Source organism: Suncus etruscus, chromosome 2 (assembly GCF_024139225.1).
Source record: "Suncus etruscus isolate mSunEtr1 chromosome 2, mSunEtr1.pri.cur, whole genome shotgun sequence".
Taxonomy (NCBI): Eukaryota; Metazoa; Chordata; class Mammalia; order Eulipotyphla; family Soricidae; genus Suncus; species Suncus etruscus.
This window is the reverse complement of record NC_064849.1, coordinates 104,777,792-104,803,686: the sequence shown is the minus strand read 5'-3', so window position 1 is coordinate 104,803,686 and position 25,895 is coordinate 104,777,792. Positions and strand designations below refer to the sequence as shown.

Sequence of the window (25,895 nt, the reverse complement as noted above, 5' to 3'; positions counted from 1 at the left end):
TGTTGAAGCCTGTAAAGCCCTATATAAACTGCTTAGAGATTTAACTTGGGGACCTTGTAACCTTCACTGGTTGAATAGTACTTGAACCTCGGCTAACAGAATATAAATTCCCTTTTGCATCTTGCTTTATCAGAGGTGGTCTTTGACTCTCAGGGCCAACTTGAGTGTCAACTCAAACCCTAACTAACTAACTAACTAACTAACTAACTAACTAACTAACTAACTATATATATATGTATATATATATATATATATATATATATATATATATATATATATACATTTTGTGCTAAATGAAGTCAGAAAGTGAAAGATAAATCCTAGATAGTTTTACTCAGTGACATATAAATAAACAAGAATTGACAAAATATAACAAAGATCATTTGTAGCCTCATATAAATACATGTTCGCCAGAAGGGAAGAGGAAAAGGTTGAAGAAATAGGGTAGAGAGGCTCAATTTGATAGTAGGAATAGTAGTAGAATTTCAGTGGTGGATACATGGACGTGTATCACATATTCATGTGTAGGTCTATAATTCAATAAAAGTATTTCAAATCATTAAAAATCAGTAACATTTTAATTAAAACTACCATAACTCAATGTACACCGTCTCCCATACTAGACTTAGTAGTTCAGATATAATTGAAAATTTGTTTTAAAACTCCAGTGTTTGTAGAACCCTAGAATCAAGTTTTTGTGGTATGTATAAAGTGAGATTACTTGCCAGGCCTGGATTAAAAATATCTTGTCTTTCTGGAGTTTTATTGCTGGTTTGTTAGTAAAACAAGTCCAAAAGAAATTATGAGTGGAATTTAAAACTGAAAGTCAGCAAATTCTTGTGGGTGGAGACAACTTTTGTCTTTCTTCCAAAAGTTTAAGATAAGTACAGGTCAAATAAGATCTTTCTCAGAAACTGTTTAGTTTTCCAGATAAATTCACTGTCAGTTAGGAAACCAGCAGCCCATGAAGTTAAACCCCTCCATAGACAGGGCTGTCTTAGCTCTGAGGGTTACTCCTTCTCTTTCCTACACTAACACTGTCTATCTTTTACATGAGTCCCTCCAGAGAGTCAGAAAAACAGCCAAGGGTAAACTGGTGGACCTTTCTACTTGTGTGTTTGTAAATGAAGAATAATGTCTCCCAATGACTGCCCTCCTCTCCCTACCCATTGCAACACAAAACAATTATCTGTCAGTGCTCTTGAGTGGTTCAAGGTGCACTACTTTAACTGGGATCTGTGAACAGATTCCTCCCTGTGTGACCACTTGTTTGATTTTAGGAGGATTGTGGTGTGTGTGTGTGTGTGTGTGTGTGTGTGTGTGTGTGTGTTTGTGTGTCAGGGGAGGCGAGGAGTATTAGGAAATTGTGATATGAAAAAATACTTCACCACCTTGTGAGATCTCTGCAAGTTTGAGTCAGAATATAATCTATCATGTCTGATTAACCTAAAGTAAAATCCATCATGTTTGAACTGTTTAACCAATAGGATAGGTTGAATCACTGCTAAAGAATGAAATTATGCAAAATGCCTCTGAGGGAGACCTTGATGAGCTCTTACCTACCAGACTTCCCATGCCATGGGATGAGGCAGCCTGAGGCAGCCTAGGTGTTTTATTAGTTAATACTTTTCTTTTTTTGTTGTTTTTTTTTGGGGGGGGGCACACCCGATGGTGCTCAGGGGTTACTCCTGGCTGTTTTGCTCAGAAATAGCTCCTGGCAGGCACGGGGGACCATATGGGACACCGGGATTCGAACCAACCACCTTTGGTCCTGGATCGGCTGCTTGCAAGGCAAACACCGCTGTGCTATCTCTCCGGGCCCTTAGTTAATACTTTTCTTTAAGTCCTTTTGAGATGTTTTGTTTTTTGTTTTTGGGTCACACCCAGTAGTGCTCCGGGGTTATTCTTGGTTCAGGAATCACTCCTAGCAGACTAGGGGGACCACATGGATGTCAGAAATCAAACCTGGTATAACTATGTTGCAAGGCAAGTGCCCTCCCTACTGTGCTTATCTATCTGGATCAAAGAGATGTTTTTTGGGTGGGGGCACACCCAGAGGTGCTTTGGAATTACTCCATGCTTGGGGGATCATATGCGATATCAGGGATCGAACCTGGATCAACCATATGCAAGGCAAATGCTCTACCTGTTGTGCTATAGCCCTAGCCCCTCAAGAGACTAGTTTTAGTATCTTCTCCTGCCCTGTGTTTCAAGTGTGTTCTGTGTTCCATGCTATGATTTTCAGATATGTCTTAGAAGTTTTCATGATTTCCTGATAGCTTTATGTGCTGTGGCATCCAGGCTGTCTTCTAAGAAGACAGATACTCATGGGCATCCTGCTAGAAGGTGTATGTGCTATTGAATTCCAGGAAGCCATAAAAGCAAGAAATGCTCAGAGATTAGAAATTATCTGGGGGCCGGGAAGGTGGCGCTAGAGGTAAGGTGTTTGCCTTGCAAGCGCTAGCATAGGACGGACAGTGGTTCGATCCCCCGGCGTCCCATATGGGCCCTCCAAGCCAGGGGCGATTTCTGAGCACATAGCCAGGAGTAACCCCTGAGCGTCAAATGGGTGTGGCCCAAAAACCTAAAAAAAAAAAAAAAAAGAAAAAAACCTAAAAAAAAAAAAAAAAAAAAAAAAAAAAAAGAAATTATCTGAAAGGAGTGGTCTTGCACCAGCCAGACTTAGGCTGCCAGCTAAAAGCCAAAAACCAAAGCCAAAGAAGACAACCTGAAAATGAAACTATTTTACTTCCCTATTTGTTTCCTGAAATTCTTTTCTGAGAGAGAAGATGATGATCCTGAATAACCTGGATAGATATTAAGTCTGTCTTTCCTTTTTTGGCAAAGAAATTCCTCACTCTAAACCAAGTCCACACACCCCAAGAACCTCATGTAGATCAAGTGCATTTCAGGTGTAATCTGAAGACTGTTTAGTAGAGCTGATGGGAGGTAAGCACATAGGTGCTCATGGCAAATTTTATCAGTCTCTGCTCTCCCAGGCATTTCCTTGGGTGCCTGAACACTCTTTTTTAGAGGTTATCTTCATTGCTCCTACTTCACAAAAGTCACCTACAACACTAGGTTTGTTTTTTGTAGCTTGCAGAAAGGAATTTCAAGAGAAGATGGATTGTAAAGTGAAAAAATTATTAAAAAGACAAGAAAACATATCCAAGAGAGGTAACATGAACTTTTTCCAGGTATTAGTTACCCAACATTTGCACATCCATAACAAGGATGCAGGTGACTGCAAAATGGAGTGTGCTGGGTGAATTAGCAAAGCTGACAAGAGTTCTTTCTAAGTTACAAAAATTTGAAGTTCTTAGTGCAGAGAAGTCTTGACTTGGGGTACAGTCAGGAAAGAGACTTTGAACTCTGGACTGTTTTTCACTCGAGGTTTTTTTATTTGTTTATTTTGGTCTTTGGGTCATAGCCAGAGACACTCAGGGCTTATACTCGGCTTTGTGTTCAGGGATCACTCCTGGTGGTGCTTGAGACTCTATATGTGGAGGTGGGATGGAAACTGGGTAGGTCATGTCCAAAGTAAATTCCAGACTTACTGTACTATTTCTCCAACCCTTCACTTAGATTTTATTCCTGCTGGATCTCCTAGTCTTCAGGGTTTGAGCTGGTGTCTTCAGACTGGAGGGTCTTGCTGGTGGCAGGGTAACTGAAATGTTTCCTGGTTATATAGCTTCTGAAATTCATTTCAGGGCCCTTCCCTATCTGACTCCTTATTAGTAACAAAACTTGCCATCTCCAACCTAAATCTTGGGTAGAAGGTTACTTTCATGGCAAGGGGCCCCCAGATATAAAGGATTTTAACTTTTGAGGACTAGTTTTCACCATATCAGTTTGTTCTATTCTGTTACTTCCCCAAACTTCTTGTTCAACAGGAAGCTATTATCCTGTTTCTCACAAGACTATGAGGAAGAACAATAGATAGAGAGAACTGAAACAGTCCCAGTGAAATCACTTTGGGCAGGCACAGTCCTTCTACTGCTACTTTATCATAGAGCCCAAGATGAGGGCTGGTTAAATTCTTATGCAGAACCCTTTATGGAAATTTGCAGATATGATGCAGAATGTGGTGTATCAGACTAAAAGCAACCCTATCTAAACTGTCTTTTTTCATTTCCTATAAAAACTGCTTCTTGGGCTGGAGGGATTAGCTCAAAGAGCTGAGTGTATTGTTGCATGCAGGAGACCTGTATTTGAACCCCAGTACTGAGTGTCTCCAGGAGTAATCCTTTGAACATAGAGCTGGGAGTAGGTTCTGACTACTGCATGATGTGGCCCTAAAACAAAATAAAAGGGACTGGATTGATGGCATGGTGGATAGTGCATTAGCCTTGCATGTAGCTGACCCAGGTTTGATCCCTGGCATTTTACATGGTCCCCTAAGCCTGCTAGGAGTAATTTCTGAGTGCAGAGCCAGGAGTAACCCCTGAACACTGCAAGGTATGGCCCAAAACCAATTAAACAAAAAACAACCCAAGAAACCATAAATAAGTAAAAATAAGAACTGGAGACTATAGAGCTGATATAGGGATTAAGGATTTTGCTTTTGCATGTAAGATACACAAGTTTTATCCTTGACACCACATGATCATCTCCAAAGCACCACTAGGAGCCATCACCAAACACAGAGACAGAAGTAGTCCTTGAGTACTGCCAGGGGTGATCCAAAAATCCAACCATTTTCCCACCCAAAAAATGGTGGCTTTGTGACTGTAGACAAGAGGGTAAATGAGAGTTCTGGGACTTGTCATATTCTAACCTTCAGATTTACCACCAATGAAGCTCTTTTGAGCTCCATCACTAAGTTTCTCAATAAGTGTTCTCCTGAGTGACAAGGTTGGGCCTACATGGTTGCATGACTATTTAAAAAGTTTTTGGAAAACATATGTAAAGTCTATCATTTGTATCTGAAATGATAATTTTATTTCTCTGGTGTGGGGGTTATATAGGAAAGTGCTTGGGAACTGCTCTTGGTTGTGGGTTTGGGTGTCACTCCTGGTACTGTTTGGGATGGCAGGTTGGGGGGGGTGAGGGATCAGACCTGGGCCTTCAAATATACATGACATGTGCTCAGTCCACTAAAATTCTTGTACTGTATAAGTGGTTAACTGAGGCCAGAGTGATAGCACAGTGGGAAGGGCATTTGCCTTGCATACTGAAGACCCAGGTTCCATCCCTGGCACCCCATATAGTCCTCTGAGCTAGTCAGAAATAATTTCTGAGTGTAGTCAGTAGTTACCCCTGAGAGTTGCTTGGCGTGACCCAAAAAACAAAAAAAAAAAGAAGTGACTAACTTTGAGGAGTAAAGGAGATACAGTTAGGAAGCAAAAGACAGCTACTTTGATGAAACTAAATTTTAACTGTAAAATATCTTAAAATTTCACTCATAAAAATGAGTGAAACAGGAAAGTTAGGCCAAATTTAAAGATAACTCATATATAGGGAGATATAAAGATAAAGAAAATCTTTATTTTAATTTTTGATTTTCTGTCACAATCAACCATACTCAGGGCTTACTCCTGGATCTGTGCTCAGAAATTTCTGGCAAGCTGCTTGGAGGACCATATGGAGTACTGGGGTATGAACCTGGGTTAGCCACAGGCAAGAGCCTTACCCACTGTATTAACTCTCCAGCCCCTAAAAGAAGTATTTAATACTGTACAATGCAGATGTTGAACCTTGTCTTATTTTTTTTTCCAGTTCTTGAAAATAAAGGGCATTTGAGAAAGGGCTAGCGAGAAAGTATGTGGATTAAGGCACCTGCCTTCCTTACATGCAGCCAACCCTGATGTGGTTCCCAGAAACTGAGCAATGCTAGGAATGATTCTTAGACACTGAACCATGTTAGTTGTAGAACAAAGATCACCTCCACCCCAATAAAAGAAATTTGATAAAAATTTAAGTTTATAAAGTATTCTATTTCTGAAATCCAAATAGTGCACAACAGGCCCAGGCAAGTTCTTACATCTTGCTATTCTGCAACTCTCCTTAATAACATATGTACCACGGTGGCTCACATAGTTAGGGAAGGAGCTGAAAGTATTGAACTCAGGAAGCCCAGCTATTGCCTCTAGCTTCCCATTATTTTGCTGCCAACATATTTCTAAGAAAGTCTGAATTCATTGTGTGCAAGTCAAAAAAATTTAGTTTTGAATATAAAGGAGGTGAGTGTGGGAGAGGGAAAAACCAGAAGATGGTTCTCCTTTAATGTCAAATTTGTATCTTAAGGGCCCGGGCGGTGGCGCTAAAGGTAAGGTGCCTGCCTTGCCTGTGCTAGCCTTGGACGGACCGCGGTTCGATCCCCCGGTGTCCCATATGGTCCCCCAAGCCAGGAGCAACTTCTGAGCACATAGCCAGGAGTAACCCCTGAGCGTTACCGGGTGTGGCCCAAAAACCAAAAAAAAAAAAAAATGGTATCTTAAAAGGCTTCAAGCATAAGGAATGTGACCAGACTTGAATATATGTTGGGTCACATTGGGGTATTTGTTCTGTTCAGATACCTTGGCACATTGTCAAATTTTTCTTTTCTTTTTTTTTTGGTTTTTGGGTCACACCCGGCAGTGCTCAGGGGTTACTCCTGGCTCCATGCTCAGAAATTGCTCCTGGCAGGCACGGGGAACCATATGGGACACCGGGGTTCAAACCAACCACCTTTGGTCCTGGATCGGCTGCTTGCAAGGCAAACGCCGCTGTGCTATCTCTCTGGGGCCAAATTTTTATTTTCGTTGCAATTATTGAGTTTGACTCAACTGTTACAGTGAAACTGGTAGTAATTTAGGTGGGTTCTTGAATTTTGAATGTAAATTAGCATCCTAAAATCTTAAAATTGGGGAGGATAGTCAGGATAGTAAGTAGGTCTGAGACACGGAACACACTCTACATTTTTTTTGCTAGTCAAACAAAACACCTGGTAACCTAACCAACTTACCTGGCATGGGAGCTAGTTTTTATCTCATAAATTTTTAGGGTTAGAACAGTTCTAGACTAAGGTGAGGTTAGGCTCTTTTCAGGAAAAGACAGTGGGTCCCAATTTCCATCCAGGTTAGGTTGTGTATGTGAGCATAAAGGAATTTCAGAAGATGACAATGAATACAATGAAGTAGTTCTATTTAGAAATATGAGAAGAGAGACCTGTAAATAAAGAAATTACACTGAGGTGGTATGTGCAGGCAACTCCAAAAGAAAGCACCCAGACTGACTTTGCAATGGTGAATTGCAAAGGCCTTTTGCAATTGAAGACCTTTCCTAAGCATCACTGCAGTTTTTTACTGCAGTTAAAAATCAAGAATATTAGGGCCCAGAGTAGAGTATAGCTAGTTTGGTGCTTGCCTTGCATGCACTCAGCCAACACAGGTTTGATCCCTAGCACTGCCCCAGTTCTGCCAGGAATGATTCCTAACCACAGAGCCAGGAATAACCTCTGACTGCCAGGTTGGCTCCAAACCGAAAATAGCATAGACTATTGCCAAGAAAAGAAAAAGAACTTTGAAATATGGAGGTCTTTATAAGATCATTGTTCTTGCTGATTTTTTTCCCCTGGGGTGTCCAGGTGCTATTGCTGGCTCTGTGCTTAGGGCTCTCTGCACTTCCCTGACATATAAAGCATATGTTCAATGCTCTGGCCTTTTGATGGGCCACCAACTTTAGGCTTTTAGTTATAGTCAGCATCAGTCTTGAGCTAGTGACAGAATAGCTTCTAGACATTTATTAGTTTCTGTGTCTTCCCGATTTTCTTTTTTTTTTTTTTTTTTTGGTTTTTGGGCCACACCCATTTGACGCTCAGGGGTTACTCCTGGCTATGTGCTCAGAAGTTGCTCCTGGCTTGGGGGACCATATGGGACACCGGGGGATCGAACCGAAGTCCGACCAAGGCTAGCGCAGGCAAGGCAGGCACCTTACCTTTAGCGCCACCGCCCGGCCCCCGTCTTCCCGATTTTCATTGCCAACTGCCTCCCTCAAAAGGGCCATTGTACAAAAAAATGAAGCATGACTGCATATAAAAAATTGACTTAAGAATTTAGCTAAAAAAAAAAAAACTTCAATTACTCATTATAGCCAGCCAAACAACAATGAAGTATGTTCCCCTAAACAAAAATAAACTCCAAAATATTTTTCAAGCAAGCAAAGGTAGCTTGCAATCTAATTCTTGCACTGTCCACATCCATTACTAAAAGGGGGGGGGGAATAATGCAAACTTTTGTTATCTCTGTTAAATTAAACACTTTCTCCCAATTTCTAAAAGCATGGTTGTTAAATTCAACAAGATTACATAAAGAAAAGTTTCCAGAATATATTGCTAACAAACCACGGTTGAAAGCAAGGGGAACTCCACTAATTCAGAGCTATTATTATTTATTTTAAAAGAAATTGGTCTTTGTACAAGTTAGAATATGTCTGTGGAACCAACAGAGACCTGCATGAATTATTTCTGGAATTTAATTAAGTTGAATATACTTCTATTTTAAGAAGTACAAAAACAAAATAGAATCATCACAAATACGATTGGTGTGTTTTGACTATAATCAGACTGATTTTTTTTTTCATGTTTGGAGTTATACAGAGAATAAGACTTAAAATGTGGATCTTTTCCTCAGTCAGGACCAAAAAGGACGAGAGCAGCCAAGAAGAGTCATATGACAAGTTAGACAAAGTTTCCAGAGCTATTTTCATTTCCTTTGCCCTCTTAAAGGGCAAAAGTGGAAAAGCAGCTTCAACTGAGAATGTTGGCTTTTCCCCATGCTGTAAAGCACAGTAGGGCAGCTGCTAAATGCTGAATTCTACTAGTAATGAGACTTTAGCTCTGACTTCCCTCTCTATCAAACTCCTTAAAATGTGTAGAAAATAAGAGTACAATAAAAAGCTAATCTCTTCTTATGAAATGAGACAATCTAACTTGCATTATTCACAGACACTGATTAAAATAGCAATATTCATAGGGAAAACCTATATTCATAAGTCCAGTTAAAAGACTACCATGAAGGAACAAGAGCTTCTGTGGACAGATTTTTAAATTAGATTATGTCTTTCCAGTGGCTCAGGATACTGATCACAGAAGCTAAGGTCTCATTTGTTAACTGTGGTTCACATCAGCCAGAGTCCTCAGATGCAGTCAAATGTTTGAGTTTTCACTGAGTCCTTCGATTCAGCTAAATACATATGTAATTCTAGAAATGACTTAACTCTCAGCTTCAAGGGGTTGATCAGAAAAAGAGGTCATCTGCTTTTCAATAGTCACCTCATGAAAACCTAACATGGTTCTGGCTTTACAGCAATCCTAATGTGCAGAATACAGATTCTGAGGTGTAGGAGAGTATAGTAACTCGTCAAGGTCAGTCAAATGAACACACACTGGAGGGTTTGCATCTATTATGTAAGTTCTGTTTCTTGCTTTGGGGCCCAACCTGGCAGTACTCTGCAGGGTATAGGGTTCTGCACCCAAGGACCACGCCAATTGAAGGGCACCGGGGACCATCAGGAATGGAAAGGATAGAACCTGTGTAGGCTAAGTCCTTCCACGAAGGTAAAAAGGACGTTAAAAATCACATCCTACGGGGCCGGAGCAATAGCACAATAGTAGAGCGTTTGCCTTGCATGCAGCCAACCCAGGACGGACCCTGGTTCGAATCCCAACATCCTATATGATCCCCCTCTTCTCCCCTGAGCCTGCCAGGTGTTATTTCTGAGCGCAGAGCCTGGAGTAACCACTGAGCATCACAGGGTATGACACAAAAAGCAAAAACAAACAAACAAAAACAAACAACAACAAACAAATCACACCCTTGAGGCCTGGTACTACCTTGACCTGGGGGCAATCTTGACCACACATGTTTGGCCACTCCCCGCTGATCCTGCAGATGTCTCCAGGCAAAGTGCTCTGGCCAAAGCTACTCTTCTTTTTAAAAAGGAAGGCCAGTAGCGAACTGGAATGGTACAAAATTGGGTGCAAAGGGCACTTGGTACTTCAGGTAGGGATGAAAGTAAGGGGGGAACGCCAAAGGGCAACCCCCTCTGCAGCCACTCACACCTGCTACACAGAGACAGTCTTGGGACAATGGACAGCTAGCTAGCTGAAACGCTCAGAGTCACTCATGACCAAGTGGGGAGACAGCCAGTGCTCCCCTCAAAGTTATCAAACTAGCAGACCCAGGGGCTCCTCTGCACAGCCATCTGCAGCCCGAGTCACCGCGGGACTGGGAGCGGTCCTAGGGGAGCTGGGTGGGTTGGTTGGTGGGTGCTTGGCGGTGACGCCTCCCGGGCTGCCGCATCCGCGGGCGCTGCAAGCCCCAAGCTAGGACGTCACAGGGCGCGCGGTCGAGCCTCCAGCCCGCCCCCCGCGCGCCCTCCTCCTTCCTCCCAGCAGGGCGGTGACGCGTTGTCGTGGCCCGTGCAGCAAACAGACAGACCTTCTGCGCCCGCTGCAACTCGCCGCGTCCGCGTCCACGCAGCCCGAGAAATGGCGGCGCTCAAACTCCTCGCTTCCTGCCCGCGCCTTTGCGCCCCGGCGCGCAGAGCCTGGTCTCAGGTAACGTGGAGAGGGAGGCCCTGTGTAACCCGGGGACCCCGCGTTGTATCCTCCGCTGCAGCCGGAGAGCTGCGCATCCGTGGGGGACACGCTCCTACCGGCCTCGCAGCTCCCGATCGCCGTGGCAGGCAGCGCGTCCGCGTTTGTCCCCCGATGGAGTGGACAAACCTCGAGGTGCACCAGCGCGCCCAGAGGCTGAAAGTGGGGAGGCGGCAGGGCGCCCGCGTGGCCAGGCTGCGCTTCCCCAAGGAGGCTGGCTGATCCGGACAACTGCTTGGGGGTGGTCGGGTGGTCGGGAAGGGGCGATGGGGGGACGCGCCTGGGTGCGGGGAACTACACCCCTTCATGGGTGGGGTGGGGATGTTTTTGGAGCAACGCTCTCCCTCCCAACCCCCTGCCTGCCGGGCTGATTCCGGATGGGTGTGAGTTCCCCGCCAAGGGGGCGGATGCGGGGCGAGGCCCTGCTGGGAGTAGGCGCCCCACCTCCGCTCCCCTAAATGGCCTTAAGGAGCAGCTGCGTTGGAAGGGGAGCCGGGACTGGAGCACTCACTCCCTGGGGCTTCTCCCCCCAGGACAAACCTCCCCGGGCAGCACAGGCCAAGAGGGTGCGCTGGGGGCTTCTGGATAGGCTTCCTCCAACTTCTAAGAAAGCCCCTCTAGAGCTCTTTAGGGCCACATCTCCACCGTTTGTGCCTTCGGAGTGCCCCGTTATTGGTTGATAAATGCCTAGCCCCGGGACAGGGACACATACAGTCTGTTCTGCCAAGCTTGGAGAGGTTCTTTCTGCCAGTCTTGGAGCCCAGGCCTGGACCAGAACAGAGCGCCCTATCCCAAGAGGATGACTTACTGATTTTGGCTGCCCACTTCTTTTGCACAAGCATAGATTTTTTTTTTTTAATTTCCTAATGGACTGAATTAATTTTTTAACGTACTATATTCTTGAATTCATTTCGGTTTGGGCCACACTTTGCAAAGCTCAGGCAATTATCAGGTATTTGTTTCTGGGTTCTGCGCTCAGGGAGCACTCCTGGAGATAGATGGATGTTCAGGGGACCAGACAGGATGCCTGGGGTCAAACCTGGGTCGGCTTCCTGCGTGGCAAATGCTGTAACCTCTGTACTCTCTCCCAGGGCTGTCATCTTGAATTAATGCGTGTAAAGAGAACTATTCCTCCCTGTGCTTTTTTCATAATCCTTCATCTTGCTCCAAGGTAGTTTGGTGATTTCTGACCGCTTTACTCACAGAACTTCATGTCTCTTAGAAAGAATCATTTTGTTCACTGCAATTGGCTATGGGTATCTGAAGCTCTATAAATCAGACATGAAAGGGAGCTTGACCTTGAGTCATATTGCTGTGGAAAGGTGAAAGCAGTGCAGACCTGGACAGGCAATACCCTTGGGCCAGCTGAGGTCAAGTCAAGAACTTTCTCACTTTCCATACTTATATATTTGTCCAAATGCAATTCCCTCATTTTCTCATCTTCCCCATATTATGAAACCACTTTTGAAGCTCAGCAAACTTCTTAGGTGGCTAAGCTACAAATTATGGGTTTAGTCATATCTCAATGCAAGTTCTTATCAGGGTTCAAACTTGCCCTTCAGGTTTGATTATCATCCCTGTCTAGTGTATCCTGGATTGCCATTCGGCTCCTTTTCTGTTTACTTTATTTCTCCCTTTCTACTTTTATCAAGCTTGCAACACTTGAACAGTCTTCTCTTTTCAACTATGTACCTTTCCTTCTTAACCAAATGCAAACTCTCTGGGGTGTCTTATTCTCTTTCACTCTCAACAGTACAAACTCCCCTGCCTAGCACACTCATAATATGACAAATCTGTGATGAAAGAACCTGTGGACAAACTTAAGTCTGTAGCCTTGAAAAAGTTTTGTGAAATATAACCCACAGATGAAACGAGGGAGGAATTTTTTTGTTTGCTATAGGCAAGACTCTCAAACATGAGTATGCCTACCTGGAGGACTTATTTATTTAAAGTTTTTTGGGTCACATCTGGGTGGGTGCTATTGGTATTAGGTGGAGACAACCATACTTTGCTGGAATGGAACTCCTCTCTGTGGCTTGTGCTTAATCCCTATACCATCTCTCCAGTCCTGGAGGGTTTAGTTAAAAAAAAAAGTATGTTATAGTCCCAGGATTTCTGACCCTGGGTCAGATCCCTGGGTGAGATACCAGGCTTGGCATCTGTATGTTGCCAACAAATTTGATACTGCTAGTCTGAGGATTGCTCTGCCTCCTTTTCTCCCTCCCTCCTTCCTTCCTTCCTTCCCTTCCTCCCTTCCTTCTTTCCTTCCTTCCTCTCTATATCCCTCCCACTCACCCTCCCTGCAGGAATCTTCCTCTAGATAAAGTCCTCAGTGGGAACATTAGTGTTTTCCATTTACTGTGGAAAATGAATTGCCTTCCCCAATAAAAATCCATAGAACTACCATTAACACTTTACCTGCTTACCTTGTACCTGCCTGATATTCACGGGCAGGTGAAATTCATCTTATGTGTCTTTGAATACACCAAGCCTTTTCACAAATCTTTCTTACTAACCACTTTCTCCCTCTTTCTGGATACAACTGTTGGAATTTTAGCTCTTGACAAACCCTTCAAACTTTCTGATATACCAGCTGATACTTGTTCACCTATGATTCTTTAGCAAGCTAGACTTCCTCTAGTGCTGGCATATGTATGTTGTGGACTAGCAATCTATGTTGGGGGCCGGAAGCGGGACTGGAAGGGAGGCGGATACACTAGGAATGGGTGTGATATTGCAATTATGTGTGTAAGAAACAGTTAAGAGTATTGTGAACTACAGAATCTCAATAAACAATAAAAACAACAATAACAAAAACCCCCTCAGACTCATCTATGCTACTAGTGGTGTCTTTGCCTGCTGTGAGTTCATTGTGGTCTCCTTGTGCAAGTGTCTAACTGGCAGTATGTAGTTCAGGATGAGTAATTCACGGCCCTAGGCACTAGTCCAGTGCCCAGCACTGGTTCAGTTCATCACTTTCATCACCTCCTCTTGGCGGAGCTACAGAACTGAATGTCTCCCTGCTAGGCTGAGAATGTAACTACCCACCAGTGCCTTTTCCATTGAACTCCTCCGCTTTCTTCACCTTTGCTCACTTGGCCACCTGTCTCCACCTCACTCTAACCTACTGTAGAGTGAACTGGAGTGAACTGTGTGGATATGCCCGTGTCTGGAGTTATTTAACTAGAACGGCCCACTTTACTAGTCCATTAAGACTAAAAAACTTAGAAAGCAGTGTGACTGTTGGATTTTTCCTGTAATATCTTTCAAGTCAACTACATCTTTTTTTTTTACAACTACATCTTATTAAGTTCTAGAGTTTTGAATAGTGGGAAGAAGAAATTTACGTAAAAGAAATAACTGGTAGAATTGGTTTGAAAAAAAGGAGAGTCTGGATTTGGAAGCCATGAAATTAGATGCAACAATGGAATGGTAGAATCAGACCTCAGAGGACAGGTGTACGGATTTAAGAGTAGAGGACATGGGGCTGGAGATGTGGCTCAAGTGGTAAGGCATCCGCCTTGCCTGCACTATCCTAGAAAGGTCCACGGTTTGATCCCAGTGTCCCTTATGGTTCCCCAAACCAGGAAGGATTTTTGAGTGCATAGCCAGGAGTAACCCCTGAACATCACCAGTGTGGCCCAATCCTCCCCTTCCCCCCCAAAAAAGTAGAAGACAAAGAAGAAATGGGAGATGGGTATGGGAGAAATAAGTAGCAAATAGTTACATAATTTGGATGATTTCTTACATTTCTGTACCGAGTGTTAAGGAAACAATAAAATGGGATTTTGTAGAAAGTGGAGGAGTAAAAAACAACATGCAATGCATGTGATTGTCAAGAAAAACCTTCAGGGGAAATTGTATCTTCAGAATGAATAATTGTCAAAGCTGTACATTTCACTACCCCTCATTCTGCCAACTTGAAGACTTTTTTAGAGTCGTAGCTGGTGGGGGGGCTGTCTTTTCACATCACTCATTTAGACTTTGAGGTACATTAAACGGTAGAGGACATGTTAGGAACTGGTGAGAGTTTCTGTTTGCATTTGGTTTTGTAAGGGAAGAAAGCAGCTGTTATTGGAGACAGCTTCCTTCCACCATCTTGCCTAACTCAGGATATGCTGCATGCTTCTCCTCCATTCCTCAAGGCAGGGACATCAATGAGATAAAGTGGGCAGAGAATAGGAACCCTCAGGAAAACCAGACCAAAGGCTTCATTTTAGAGGTGCTATTTCCCTGTGTGTAGGCAGCTTCCTTGATGGAGGGACTAAAAGATCCCAGTTATATGTTGGGGTTCCACTAATTTTGACCTTGTGCTTCCTCTTTGCTGCACTGCAGACTGAATTGGTCCACTTTCTTTGACCACTTATGTTGGCTTTATTTTATATAAAATAAACAAAACTGGGATTTATTTGCCAAAACAAATACCACATGGATTAATCTACTGCAGCCTGGGCATGTGAAAATTATTCTTTGTCCATTTGTGTGACTTGGGCTGGGGCTGGGCTCAAAGTGGGGAGATTTAAAGTGGAAACTTCACTCCTACTTTTGGCATGTTAATTTTACACCTTCAGTGGAAGGTAGAGAAAAGGTTGTATTGTCCTAAGAGAGCTAAGATACACTTGGGGAATCTTCTGTAGCTCAGGGACCCAGCTAATTGTTTCTGCATCCATTGTTATTTAATCCTCACTCTTAGCTCTGAGAAGCAATTATCCTCCTTTCCCAACAATCAATCTAAGGGAATCTTGTTCATTTAAGTTATTTTCAGGTTCTTCGATTGTAGCTGGACTGCAATTCCAAGCAAAGGTATCTTTGACACACTAAAATTACTGGAGTGTGTCCTGTTATGCCACATTTAGTTTTCTCAGTCAATAGATAACCATAGAGATTTAATAGATGACAACAAATGCTGGTACTAAATGCATAAACATTGGGGGAAAATAGATCCCGAAAATCAACCCCAAATTGCATGCCTATAAATTCTCCAATAGCTGTGTTCTTCCATATTTCCTGATAATATAAATCTGTCTTAACTATTTCTAACTTTTGATTTTTGTGGTAAATGTGAAATAGCCAGGTCTTTTCTCTAGTCTAGTACATTTGAGAAATATTATTTGGTATATGGGACAAACTCATTATTTTATTTATTTATTTATTTATTTATTTATTTATTTATTTATTTTAGAGATGCACCAAGAATGCATGCTCAGGGCTCACTCTTGGCTCTGCTCAGGCATTACTACTGGAGAGGTGCAAGAAACAGTATGGAGTCCTGGGGAACTGAACTCAGCATGGCTGCATGCAAAGCAAGCCCCTTACCTATAGTACTGTCTCTCTGGCCTCTCAGTAATTTTTGTTGTTTGTAATGATGAGTTTTGCTTTTAGAATCACTAATTACAAGTTAAAGGGACGTACTGAAATTTTTGGTAAGTCTGTACTGCTATGCTTTTGTTTCTGTCCTTGAATCTAAAAACACATTTTTTTAGTCCATAGGTGACATCAGTTTTTTTTTTTTTTTCCTGATTTTCCAATGGATTCTTGCTTCCTAGTCTATGGAGACATAGTTCTCTTGCTTCCCCAGAATGTTTTGAAATAAACCAGTTTGGTCAGTCCTTCTATCTCCTTCTGCTAATGCTTTATTTTTTTGGTGGGAAGAGGAAGGATAGGGATAAGTATATATGATAATAATAAGGATTATATATGTAATATATATTAATAATATATGATATATAATAATAAGGATTAAGTATATATAATGATATATATAGCATATATATGACAATAAATAGTGGCATCTTTACCCAAATTGGGAATAATGACAGCAGTTAGTTACTCATACAAATATGAGGCACTCAAAAATGTGTATGGGGTTGGAAATATAGTACAGTTAGTAAGGCTTTCCTGTGGTCAACCTGGGTTCCTTAATTACTTCTAGGAGTGATCCCTGAGCACAGAACCTGGGATCACTTGTGATGGACCCCTGGGATTATATGTGGTACCTAGAATTGAACCTTAGTGGGCTGCAATTCAAGGCAAGTGTCTTAATCCTTGTGTTATCTCTCCAGCTCAAGTGCTCAAACTTAATTTCCAAGATTAAGCTATATTTGTAAATGACTTTTAGGCAGATTCAAGTAAGCTTGCTATTTGGAGTGTAGGTCAGAAAAGAAAGCTGTCTGTGGTGTATGCCCTTTACTTTCTCCCTTTACTTCCATTTATTTCTCCCTTTTTGGGCTGTGTGCCAGGGTATCCCTCCTCTTCCATGACCTTGAGCAGGTTTGAAATTTTAAAGGGACAAGAGGCAGTTGTGTAACAATCATCTTGACAAGTCTCATTTGACTTTTAATGAAAGGATTATTTTAGAGGAAGAAAGAGGGATAAAATCATACATATGCTAGTTAATTCCTCAAGACTGTTGAGCCTTGATTTCACAGGTTTGTGAAAGTGACAGTATAGTCAACAATCAGATGTCATTCTCTCTGCTCTTTCTCTTCAGGTTCAAACTATAATGACACCAAAGGTGAAGTGTTATTGGTGTGATAAATGAGTAGCCTCTTATGCTCACAGTTTCTTTTTCTCAGGTAGTGAGAGAATGCGTAAGGCACTGATGTACAGAGTGGTCATTGGTGCTTTCTGGAATCTCTCAAGTAGGCATTTTGGTAATTCTAACCATATCTCACTTGTAGGTAAGAGTTTTTTATTGTTTTATAGCATTCATAAGCTTACATCTTTAGAGAAGCTGTCTTTGGGTACCCTGCTGGAGGCATTCTCTAATACCCAAGAATGGATCATGAGTGTGATTGCATTATATTTGTGCTCTGCCTTCTGGGTATTTCTGTCAATGGGAGCAGTGGTTATGTCTCCATGCCATAGAGTATCTGGCATGGGATAGATTATTTGTTAATTGAATGGAAGATTAGGCTACTGTCAGAAACCAATTATTTTATTGGAGGGAGGCACTCTGGGCTAGCCTTAGGGTTTACTCCTGCCTCTGTGCTCAGGGATCACTACTCTTGGGCTTGGGGAACCATATAAGAGTGCCAGGGAATTGAACCTGGGTTGGCTATGGGCAATTTAAGAGTTCTACCCGCCATATTATTTTTCTGGCTCCAGAAATTGATTCTTGATGATACAGTTATTGTGAGTATGAGTCCTGAATTCTGGGCTCTCTACTTTTTTTTTTTTTTGGGGGTGGTCACAGAATAATACAGAATTCTTCCCTTATTTAATAAAAGAAATTGATCCCAAGGGGACTGAGGTAATCTTCTGTCTCCAGGATGTCAATGCTACTCCTAAATGAACTACTCACTATTCCACTCTTGCTTTCCAGGAAGACAAAGTGAAATTATCCTTATATATATAAAGGGGAATCGTTTGTTAGAGACACAAAGTTAAAACTATTCTCCAAGTGGTTTATATACTTGTAATTTTTTCTTTACTGTTTTAGGTATGTGTTTCATATTTTTCAACCAGCACACGTTGCCATACTAAATTTTATACAGATCCGGTGGAAGCTGTAAAAGATATCCCTAATGATTCAACCATCCTGGTTGGTGGTAAGTAATAGCATCATTTTCCTTTTTTATGGTAAGAGTAATAATGAAGCTATAAATTAAAAGTGCCTATATCTTATTACTTAGCTATTATGTACTCATTTTTATTTGTTATATGTCTTACAAGCTTTCAAAAAATTGAGCAAGGTGAAGAATTTAGTATTTTATTTTTTCTTCCTTTTGTGTTTTTTTCTATTTAAAGTCGAAACTTCAAACGATATTGTCTTGTTTTAGTAGTCTTAATCCCCTAGATCATTAAGAATTCTGTATCACTCAAAATAGTTATGTTGTCCTCATGAGCCCACATCCAATCATTGCTTTTAATTCTTTTCTTTTTATAAGATAGAGCATATAAGCATTGTTCTGTTGTTGAATCCCCATTATTGTTTCTTGTTTGGAATGCCTATTAAAGCACTCATTAAAAATGCTTATTTGATTTTTTTTACACCTTCACTGCTTGCTTGATTTTTAAATTTTGTTAGCCTTTTAGGTCTTGGTTTTAGAAATCAAAACTTATTTTTAGGGCTGCTTTCTATTCATCGATCAGTCATTGAAGTTCATTTTGACTCAATATTATTTGAAGAATTGTGGACTCTATAAATTAAAGAAAAATCAATGGTCTTGGCTTCTATTTTAACAAGATATAGGCATTTAAAAACAATACTGCTTGAAAAGATAATTGTATAAGGAAAGTTGGATTACAAACTGGGGCAATAAAAGATAAGTATGTAAGTAGTTAAGCTCAGGAAGACCAGCGTGTTGTCATATGAACTGATTGTACTTGCTTCAGGCATGTGAAGTAAGAACTTGACAGTGATATCTGGTGCTGTTTAATGGTACAAAACATTTTTATGTAGCTCTAAGGTCATTGGTTTGAATTGCCATATCCTGACATTTTGCTTGGTAAGTCTAGTAAGGGCACTTTTCCTTTTTTTCTTTCAATTAAGAATAACACACATATTTCTGCTTCAACATTACCTCCTTCACAGAATGTTTATATTTTTGTTTTATTTATAGGTTTTGGGTTGTGTGGAATTCCAGAGAATCTTATAGGAGCTTTACTAAAGACTGGAGTAAAAGGATTAACAGCAGTCAGCAACAATGCAGGGTAAGTGGACATTTTTTGGGGGGGAGGGGACATCTGGCAGTGTTTAGGATTTGTTTATGGCTCTTACCTTAGCAGTCACTTCTGGTGGACTCAGGGGAGCCATGTGGGATGTCAGAATCAAACCCAGATGACTGCATACAAGGCAGGTGCCCTACCTGTCATACTGTTGATAGCTGTAGCCTGGTAAGTGGGCGTTTTTTGGCTGTTGTTGTTGTTTGTTTTTTTGTTTTTTAGTTTTTCGAGCCACACCCGTTTGATCAGGGGTTACTCCTGGCTAAGCGCTCTGAAATTACCCCTGACTTGGGGGGACCATATGGGACGCCGGGGAAATCGAACCACGGTCCTTCCTTGGCTAGCGCTTGCAAGGCAGATACCTTACCTCTAGCATCACCTCACCGGCACCTAAGTGGGCGTTTTTAAATCAAGTGGTTTGCAAGAGGTTATGGTCTACCTAATATCCCCATTGATAACTCCAAAGGTTATGAAATTAAAATTTCCTCATGTTTTGTTTCAACAGTAGGCTGAAGCCTCAAAAGAGAGAGGGTATTTTAGTAGCATTAGTTATAATCATAGTCTTCATCTGTTGTGATTTTTTTTATTTGTTTGTTTGATTTTTGGTACTAGTCATACTGTGTAATCATTTATGGCCATACAGGGGGACCATATGTGGTGCCAAGATTGAATCCAAGTTCAGCTGCATTTGGAGTACTATCTCCTTACATGTTCAACTGCATGCAAACAAAGCATTATCTCTTTGATCCCCTAATGTGCTTTTCTTTTTTTAAATTTACAACATATTGTTAATATAGCAATACATAGTTTCATTTGAATCTGGCATTATAAAATCTAGAAATGTTCCTTTCTCTTGTATGTTATTACAGATTATATTTTATAAAGGAGGATGAACATTTATTATAAATCTATTTCATGTTCTTTCTTTTGATTCTGCCATTGTGGACGATGATGTACATAGATTATCATTAATCATTAAAAAATGCTGAGGTGAGAGAGTAGTATAGGAGCAAAGGTGCTTACCTGAATATGGCCAATCCATGTTTGGTCCTTATTACTACATAAAATTCCCAAGCACCACTAGGAATGACCCTTGAATACAGAACTAGGAGTAGCCCATAAGCATTGCTGGTGTGCCCTTCCTCAACTATCAAATAAAAATTATTAAAAAAATATTGCTTGTCTCACAAAAAGGCAGAGACTATAAGCACTTAAGACAGTGAATTGCATCAAAACAGTCAAAAGTAGGCCATGATATTCTAATAATAGCATGCACTGGAAGATATATTTATAAAGGAAAAAGCTATTTCAGCATCTCAACAATAAAAGACTAAAAAAACTTTAAAAGACTAAATTGAAAGCTTATTTCAGTATTAGTCAGTATTAGATAGGTAATTTGGAATAAATTGTATATATACATATTTATATATATACACATCTATCTATCTGTCTGTCTGTCTGTCTGTCTGTCTGTCTGTCTGTCTATCTCTATCTATCTATCTATCTATCTATCTATCTATCTATCTATCTATCTATCTATCTATCTATCTATCTATCTGTTTTGTCTTTAGGTTATACTTGCTAGTGTTCAGGGCTAACTTCTGGCTTTGTGCTCAAGGACCATTCCTAATGGGGAACCACACAGGATGCCAGAGATCAAGCCTACATTGGCCACTTGCAAGGGCAAGTGCTCTACTCATTGTATTATTGTTCCATCCCCCATTTGGAAGCAGCTAATCCTAAAATGTGTTCGTTTTTTTCTCTGCTGAGTCTATTAGACTGTTATTTTATTGAGAAGGCTCTGACACCTCTTCTCTGACTAGCCATATTTCCTTCCTCTTTTAGGATTCATGACATTTATACAGGTTCAAAGTTCCAATTTGACAGTTCTACTATCCATTGATTTTGCCTCTTTCTGAATTCTTTTTGAATTCCTTTGGAGACTTTGAGCCTTTGTAAATGGAGCTATATTATTCTCTCCTACTGTTACTCATAATAGCTTCATGTGCTTTATTCTGTTTAGTCTAGAAGTCTCAGAGTTGCTGAATGGGTTTGTGGGCATTATTTATTTCAGTTTCCTTATTTAAGAGAGGAAGTATTTTTTCTTTCTTTTTTTTTTAAATTTTTTTATTTTTAATTATGAGAACAAAGATGCAAAGAAAGAGGACAAGGTAAAGTTACAATGGAAGTATTTTTTCTTTTTTTAATTTTATTGTGACTGAAGTGCATTACACAGAATTATTTACGGTACATAGTGACAATGAATGAAGGGCATTCCTACCACCAATGCTGTCCTCCCTCCACTCCTGTTCCCAGCATGTCTCCCATATCTCCCGCCTTTACTCCCCCAGAATACTAGTGTAACTGGTTTCCACTTTACAGCTTGTTGTAGATTGGGTATCTATTCCATTGTCATTGACTTTGGGTTTGTTGTTTCAGTCTGGTCATTTTTTATTTTCACTACATGTTCATATGACTGTTCCTGGTTGTGGTGTACCCCAAGACCCACCCATATCTGGGAGGAGTTTTGGGAACCGGATAATAGGTGTAACTACCTGCAAGACCTCCCATTTCTGGGAGGGGTCTGGAAAAGGATAGATAAACCTCTGAGCCAGGGGATTCGGGCTGGTGCCCTTTTGCCGTTTCTCTTTTGGCCCGGCTTGGCTTCCTGGTTTTTGGATCTTTGGGCCGCATGGAGCCCAAAGGGAAGATGGCTAACAGGAGATAAGATGCAGGGCTAGCAAAATATAGCTGAATGCTTAAAAGGTTGACATAGGCCACACACCTGTGGTGGCTAGGGCATAAATAAAGATGATTCTTCCTGAAGGCTGCGTGTGAGTGAGTGATTTCACCTGGGCCTGGAACTCGCCGGCTGCATGGAGGTTGCAGAGCCATGTGGGCTGGATGGCATCATCCACCTTCCAGCCCCATCGTTAATTATTTCATGCAACACCTGGTCTCATCATTTTCCCCCATCTATTTATGAGGCTGAATGATTCAAGTTATGCTATTCTGTTGGAGATAAAAAGGTTAAGGAAAAGAGAAGAAAAATTTGGTATCAACTACTAAAAAACAAACAAAAAAAATCACCAAATAATATCCACAAGAGTGAAAAAGAAAAAAAATGTGGAAGAAAAAAAGAGAAGGAAAATAATATCAAAAACAAACAAAACAAAACAAGAAAAAGGAAATAGGAGTGGCAGGGTTTGGTGTTCCCTCCACTTTTTATTTATTTTTTTTGCATAGGCACAATATTGGGGAAATATTGGGGAAGGAAGGACATTCCCATGGCCTAAGAGATTCAAGGTTTCTCCACTCCTGAAGCATATTGTTATGGGAACAACCACTGGCTCCATACATACTCATTGCCATATCCCAGGGTTTTTTTTTTTGTGGTGTCAGGAAACTTTCCTCTCAGTTGTGGATGAGAAAATTTGGCCACTGTAGCTAGCAATCTTGGTATTTGCTCAGGTCCTAGGACAAGGTTTAGGATGGAGTCTTTACGGTTCTAGAGGTTCTGTTCCATCATTGTTGGTATGTTCAGTTTTCTGTATCATGTGCTCCATGTTTTTGTTCCTTCCCTATGTCAAAGTCTAGGAAATTATGGTTCCAAAGGTTCTGCTCAGTCTCTGTTGTCAAAACGGGGCCTCTGTACTAAGAAATCTTGATTTTTTTAAGAGTCCTGGGCTACAGCCTAGGGTAGGGTTTTTCTTAATGGTCTCAAGGTAAGTTCTGCCCAGTCACGGTTATCAAAGTCAGTTTTCTGTAGTTAGTGCTCTTATTTTTCATAGTTCAAAGGACGATATACATCTTCTGATTTACTTAGTGTTTGGTGATGTGATAGGACTTTCTGGTCTTAGGTCAAGTTTTCATTTCCTCGCTGTCCTTGCTGTCATATTAACAATGGCACAAGTATATCTCCCAACGGAGCTTAGTTCCTGGTGTTGTTGCAGGGAGCTGTTTCAGTTCTACGACTGGGATCTGGGGTTTGAGAATGAACTAGCACTGTCCAATCTCGTGGAGACTGAGTTGTATCCATATGACATATGTCCAGGATAGGAGGCACCCTTGTATAAAAAGTGTGAGTTCTTATCTTTAGAAGATAAGATCTTGTTTCTGTGTCTATGATTTCCCCTTATTTACTGTGCCTATACAAAAATGTATGGTGTCCTTTTGTATTGCTGGTGTTATTCTAGGTAAGGATGACAGGCTACACACACAGTATCTGTGGTGTGGTCTGAGCTTTTATCCCAGGCAGACGTTTTCTTGGTTTTTGTACCAAGCAGCACCAAAACTGGTCAGGATAGAGAAAATATGTATATATAAAAAATAGAACAAATAGACAAAACTGAGATAAAAAGGTAAATTAAAAAAAAAACGAAGAAAACAAGTGATGGGGGAGGCTATCTGTATGTTTAGGAATACACATCTTAAGATGCATTATTATACAGGAATTAAGCTTACATAGGCAATATAGGCCTCCCAATTAAGTCTTTTGAGATCTTCTTGTGGGGAGTTAAAGCCAAGGCACTTTTTCATGTCACAGACCTTAGTTTTGAGTTTGAGATATGGTTTGCAGCGTTTCGGAGTCTTGTAGTGTCCTTGAGCTGGGGGTTTTGCTAAGGCTAATTCCGGTATCATGCAACAGTCCACAATTTGATGGGGGTGAGAGGGGCCACAAAGCTTGAGTCAGCAGGCGTGTTGGTTGTGGTTTCTTGCTGAGACACGAGATGGGGGATCGAGAGGGTGTCTTTCATTGAGGAGCTGGATGGTGGTTTGTTGGGGCAGGAGGTTCGTCTTGGTGTCTAAGTTAAGAACTTAGTTAACTAAGTTAACTAAGTTAACTTAGAGTTAAGAACTGAGGATAAAGGGGGTTAAAATAAGGGGAAGATAATGAATCCGGGTTGGGAGATGAGGGAGTAGAAGGGTCTCTGGGTGGGGGAGGGGCAATATAAGAGGAAGTATATACATTGTACAGATGAATTGTTTATGGATTAGGCTTGGCAGTCAGAGAGGACCACTATATAGCAAATAGCGTTCACATATACACTGACTTCAGAGATATTTGAGTGCTATCCTCCATATATACGTATTCCATTTTCTTTCCTATAATAGTCAAGAATTAGAATATTTTTGGATGATGTTCAAAGGGTATTTTTTATTCTGAAAATGGTTATCAGTAAGAAAAGACAAACCTGCAGGGGGTCTAGTATAGATAAGGGAATTTTCCTTTGGCTAGCTATCCTGGCATGTGGGTTCTCTGAGCCCAGCTCTGGCCTCTGCAGTTCGTGGATGTATAGGGGAGGAGTTTTCCTCCACCCTCATCCCCCCAGGGCCCAGGTTACCAGGTCTGGCCCTGAAGGCCATTCTGGCTTGGGGGGTAGTCCCCCGGACTAAGTGGTCAGTCCGGGGGGTCTTTGGCTAGCTGTCTAGCCCAGTGCCCCCAATATACTAGTACAAGAGGAACAGAAATCCTAGCATGTGGGGTCTAAGAGAGGAAATTTGCTTGTAAATGGAGAAGTAACTTGTTGATGATCATTTGTTATTTTTTTATATTAACATAATTTTTATTTTGATCATAGTGGCTTACATATTGTTGACAATAATATTTTAGGTACATATTTACATAAAATCAGGGGGGATTCCCATCACCGGTTTGTCTTCCCTACTCCTCCGTTTTTGTCCTACCTCCCATATCCTCTTCCCTCACCCCCAGGGCTGCTAGAATATGTGGTCCCCTCTTGATATTTTTAAGCATATGACATGCCTTGCAAAACTGACTTCATGCTTATTTGGAACTGCTTTTGATTATCTCAGTAAGAATTTATTGATTTCTTTTCCAGGCAGACCAAATGTGTAATTCACCGTAATTTTCTGAACAAAGTAGATGTTGTTAACCTACTTCATTGAACAGCATTGGGGTGCTTTGCAAAAATCCACAATGGCAGTTGAATCTCTCTTCATTAGGGACATTCTCTCATGCAACTGATTTCTGCTGGGGTGAAAGCTTTGCTTTGCTGTAAGAGACAGACAAAGAGGAACATGTTGTGACTTCATTGGCAAACCAATTGCGAGATAAACTCTCTGGATAAATAGAATTTAGAAGTCATAACTATTTTTCACTTAGAAAAGGCCCCTATTTTGGTGAAAGACTTACTTGAAATGGAAATCTTTCCAAAGCTCCCAACTCCTTTTGATCTGTTTTTTGTTGATTTCATTTTTGGGCGGGGGAGGGGGGGACCATGTGTGTGAGGACCAAACTATGATCCTCATGCTTTGAGATGTGCCTCCCTGATACCTGAGTTATTTTACGTCGTCTTTTGTTAGGCGATCTGGCACTACCTTACTTAGGGGAGAGGGGGTAATTATTAACTCTTTTTTTTTAAATAATATTTTATTTAAATACCTTGATTACTAACATGATTGTGGTTGGGTTTCAGTCATGTAAATAACACCCCCCATCACCAGTGCAACATTTCCATCACCAATGTCCCAAATCTCCCTCCTCCCCACCCCACCCCCGCCTGTACTCTAGACAGGCTTTCTATTTTCCTCATACATTCTCATTGTTAGAATAGTTCTCAATGTAGTTATTTCTCTAACTAAACTCATTCCTCTTTGTGGTGAGCTTCATGTCGTGAGCTGGAAC

General features: G+C 41.2%; 1 protein-coding gene across 1 annotated transcript in view; it reads left to right on the top strand.

Moving 5' to 3' along the window:
- Nucleotides 1–10,471: 10,471 nt before the first annotated feature.
- The window catches only part of OXCT1 (3-oxoacid CoA-transferase 1), a 138,799-nt gene continuing 123,375 nt past the window's right edge, over nt 10,472–25,895 (top strand). Inside the window, exons 1-3 of the mRNA XM_049767688.1 lie at nt 10,472–10,540; nt 18,021–18,129; nt 19,144–19,234. Of these exons, the coding sequence (XP_049623645.1) occupies nt 10,472–10,540; nt 18,021–18,129; nt 19,144–19,234 (269 nt within the window). The remainder of the gene's footprint in view (nt 10,541–18,020; nt 18,130–19,143; nt 19,235–25,895) is intronic.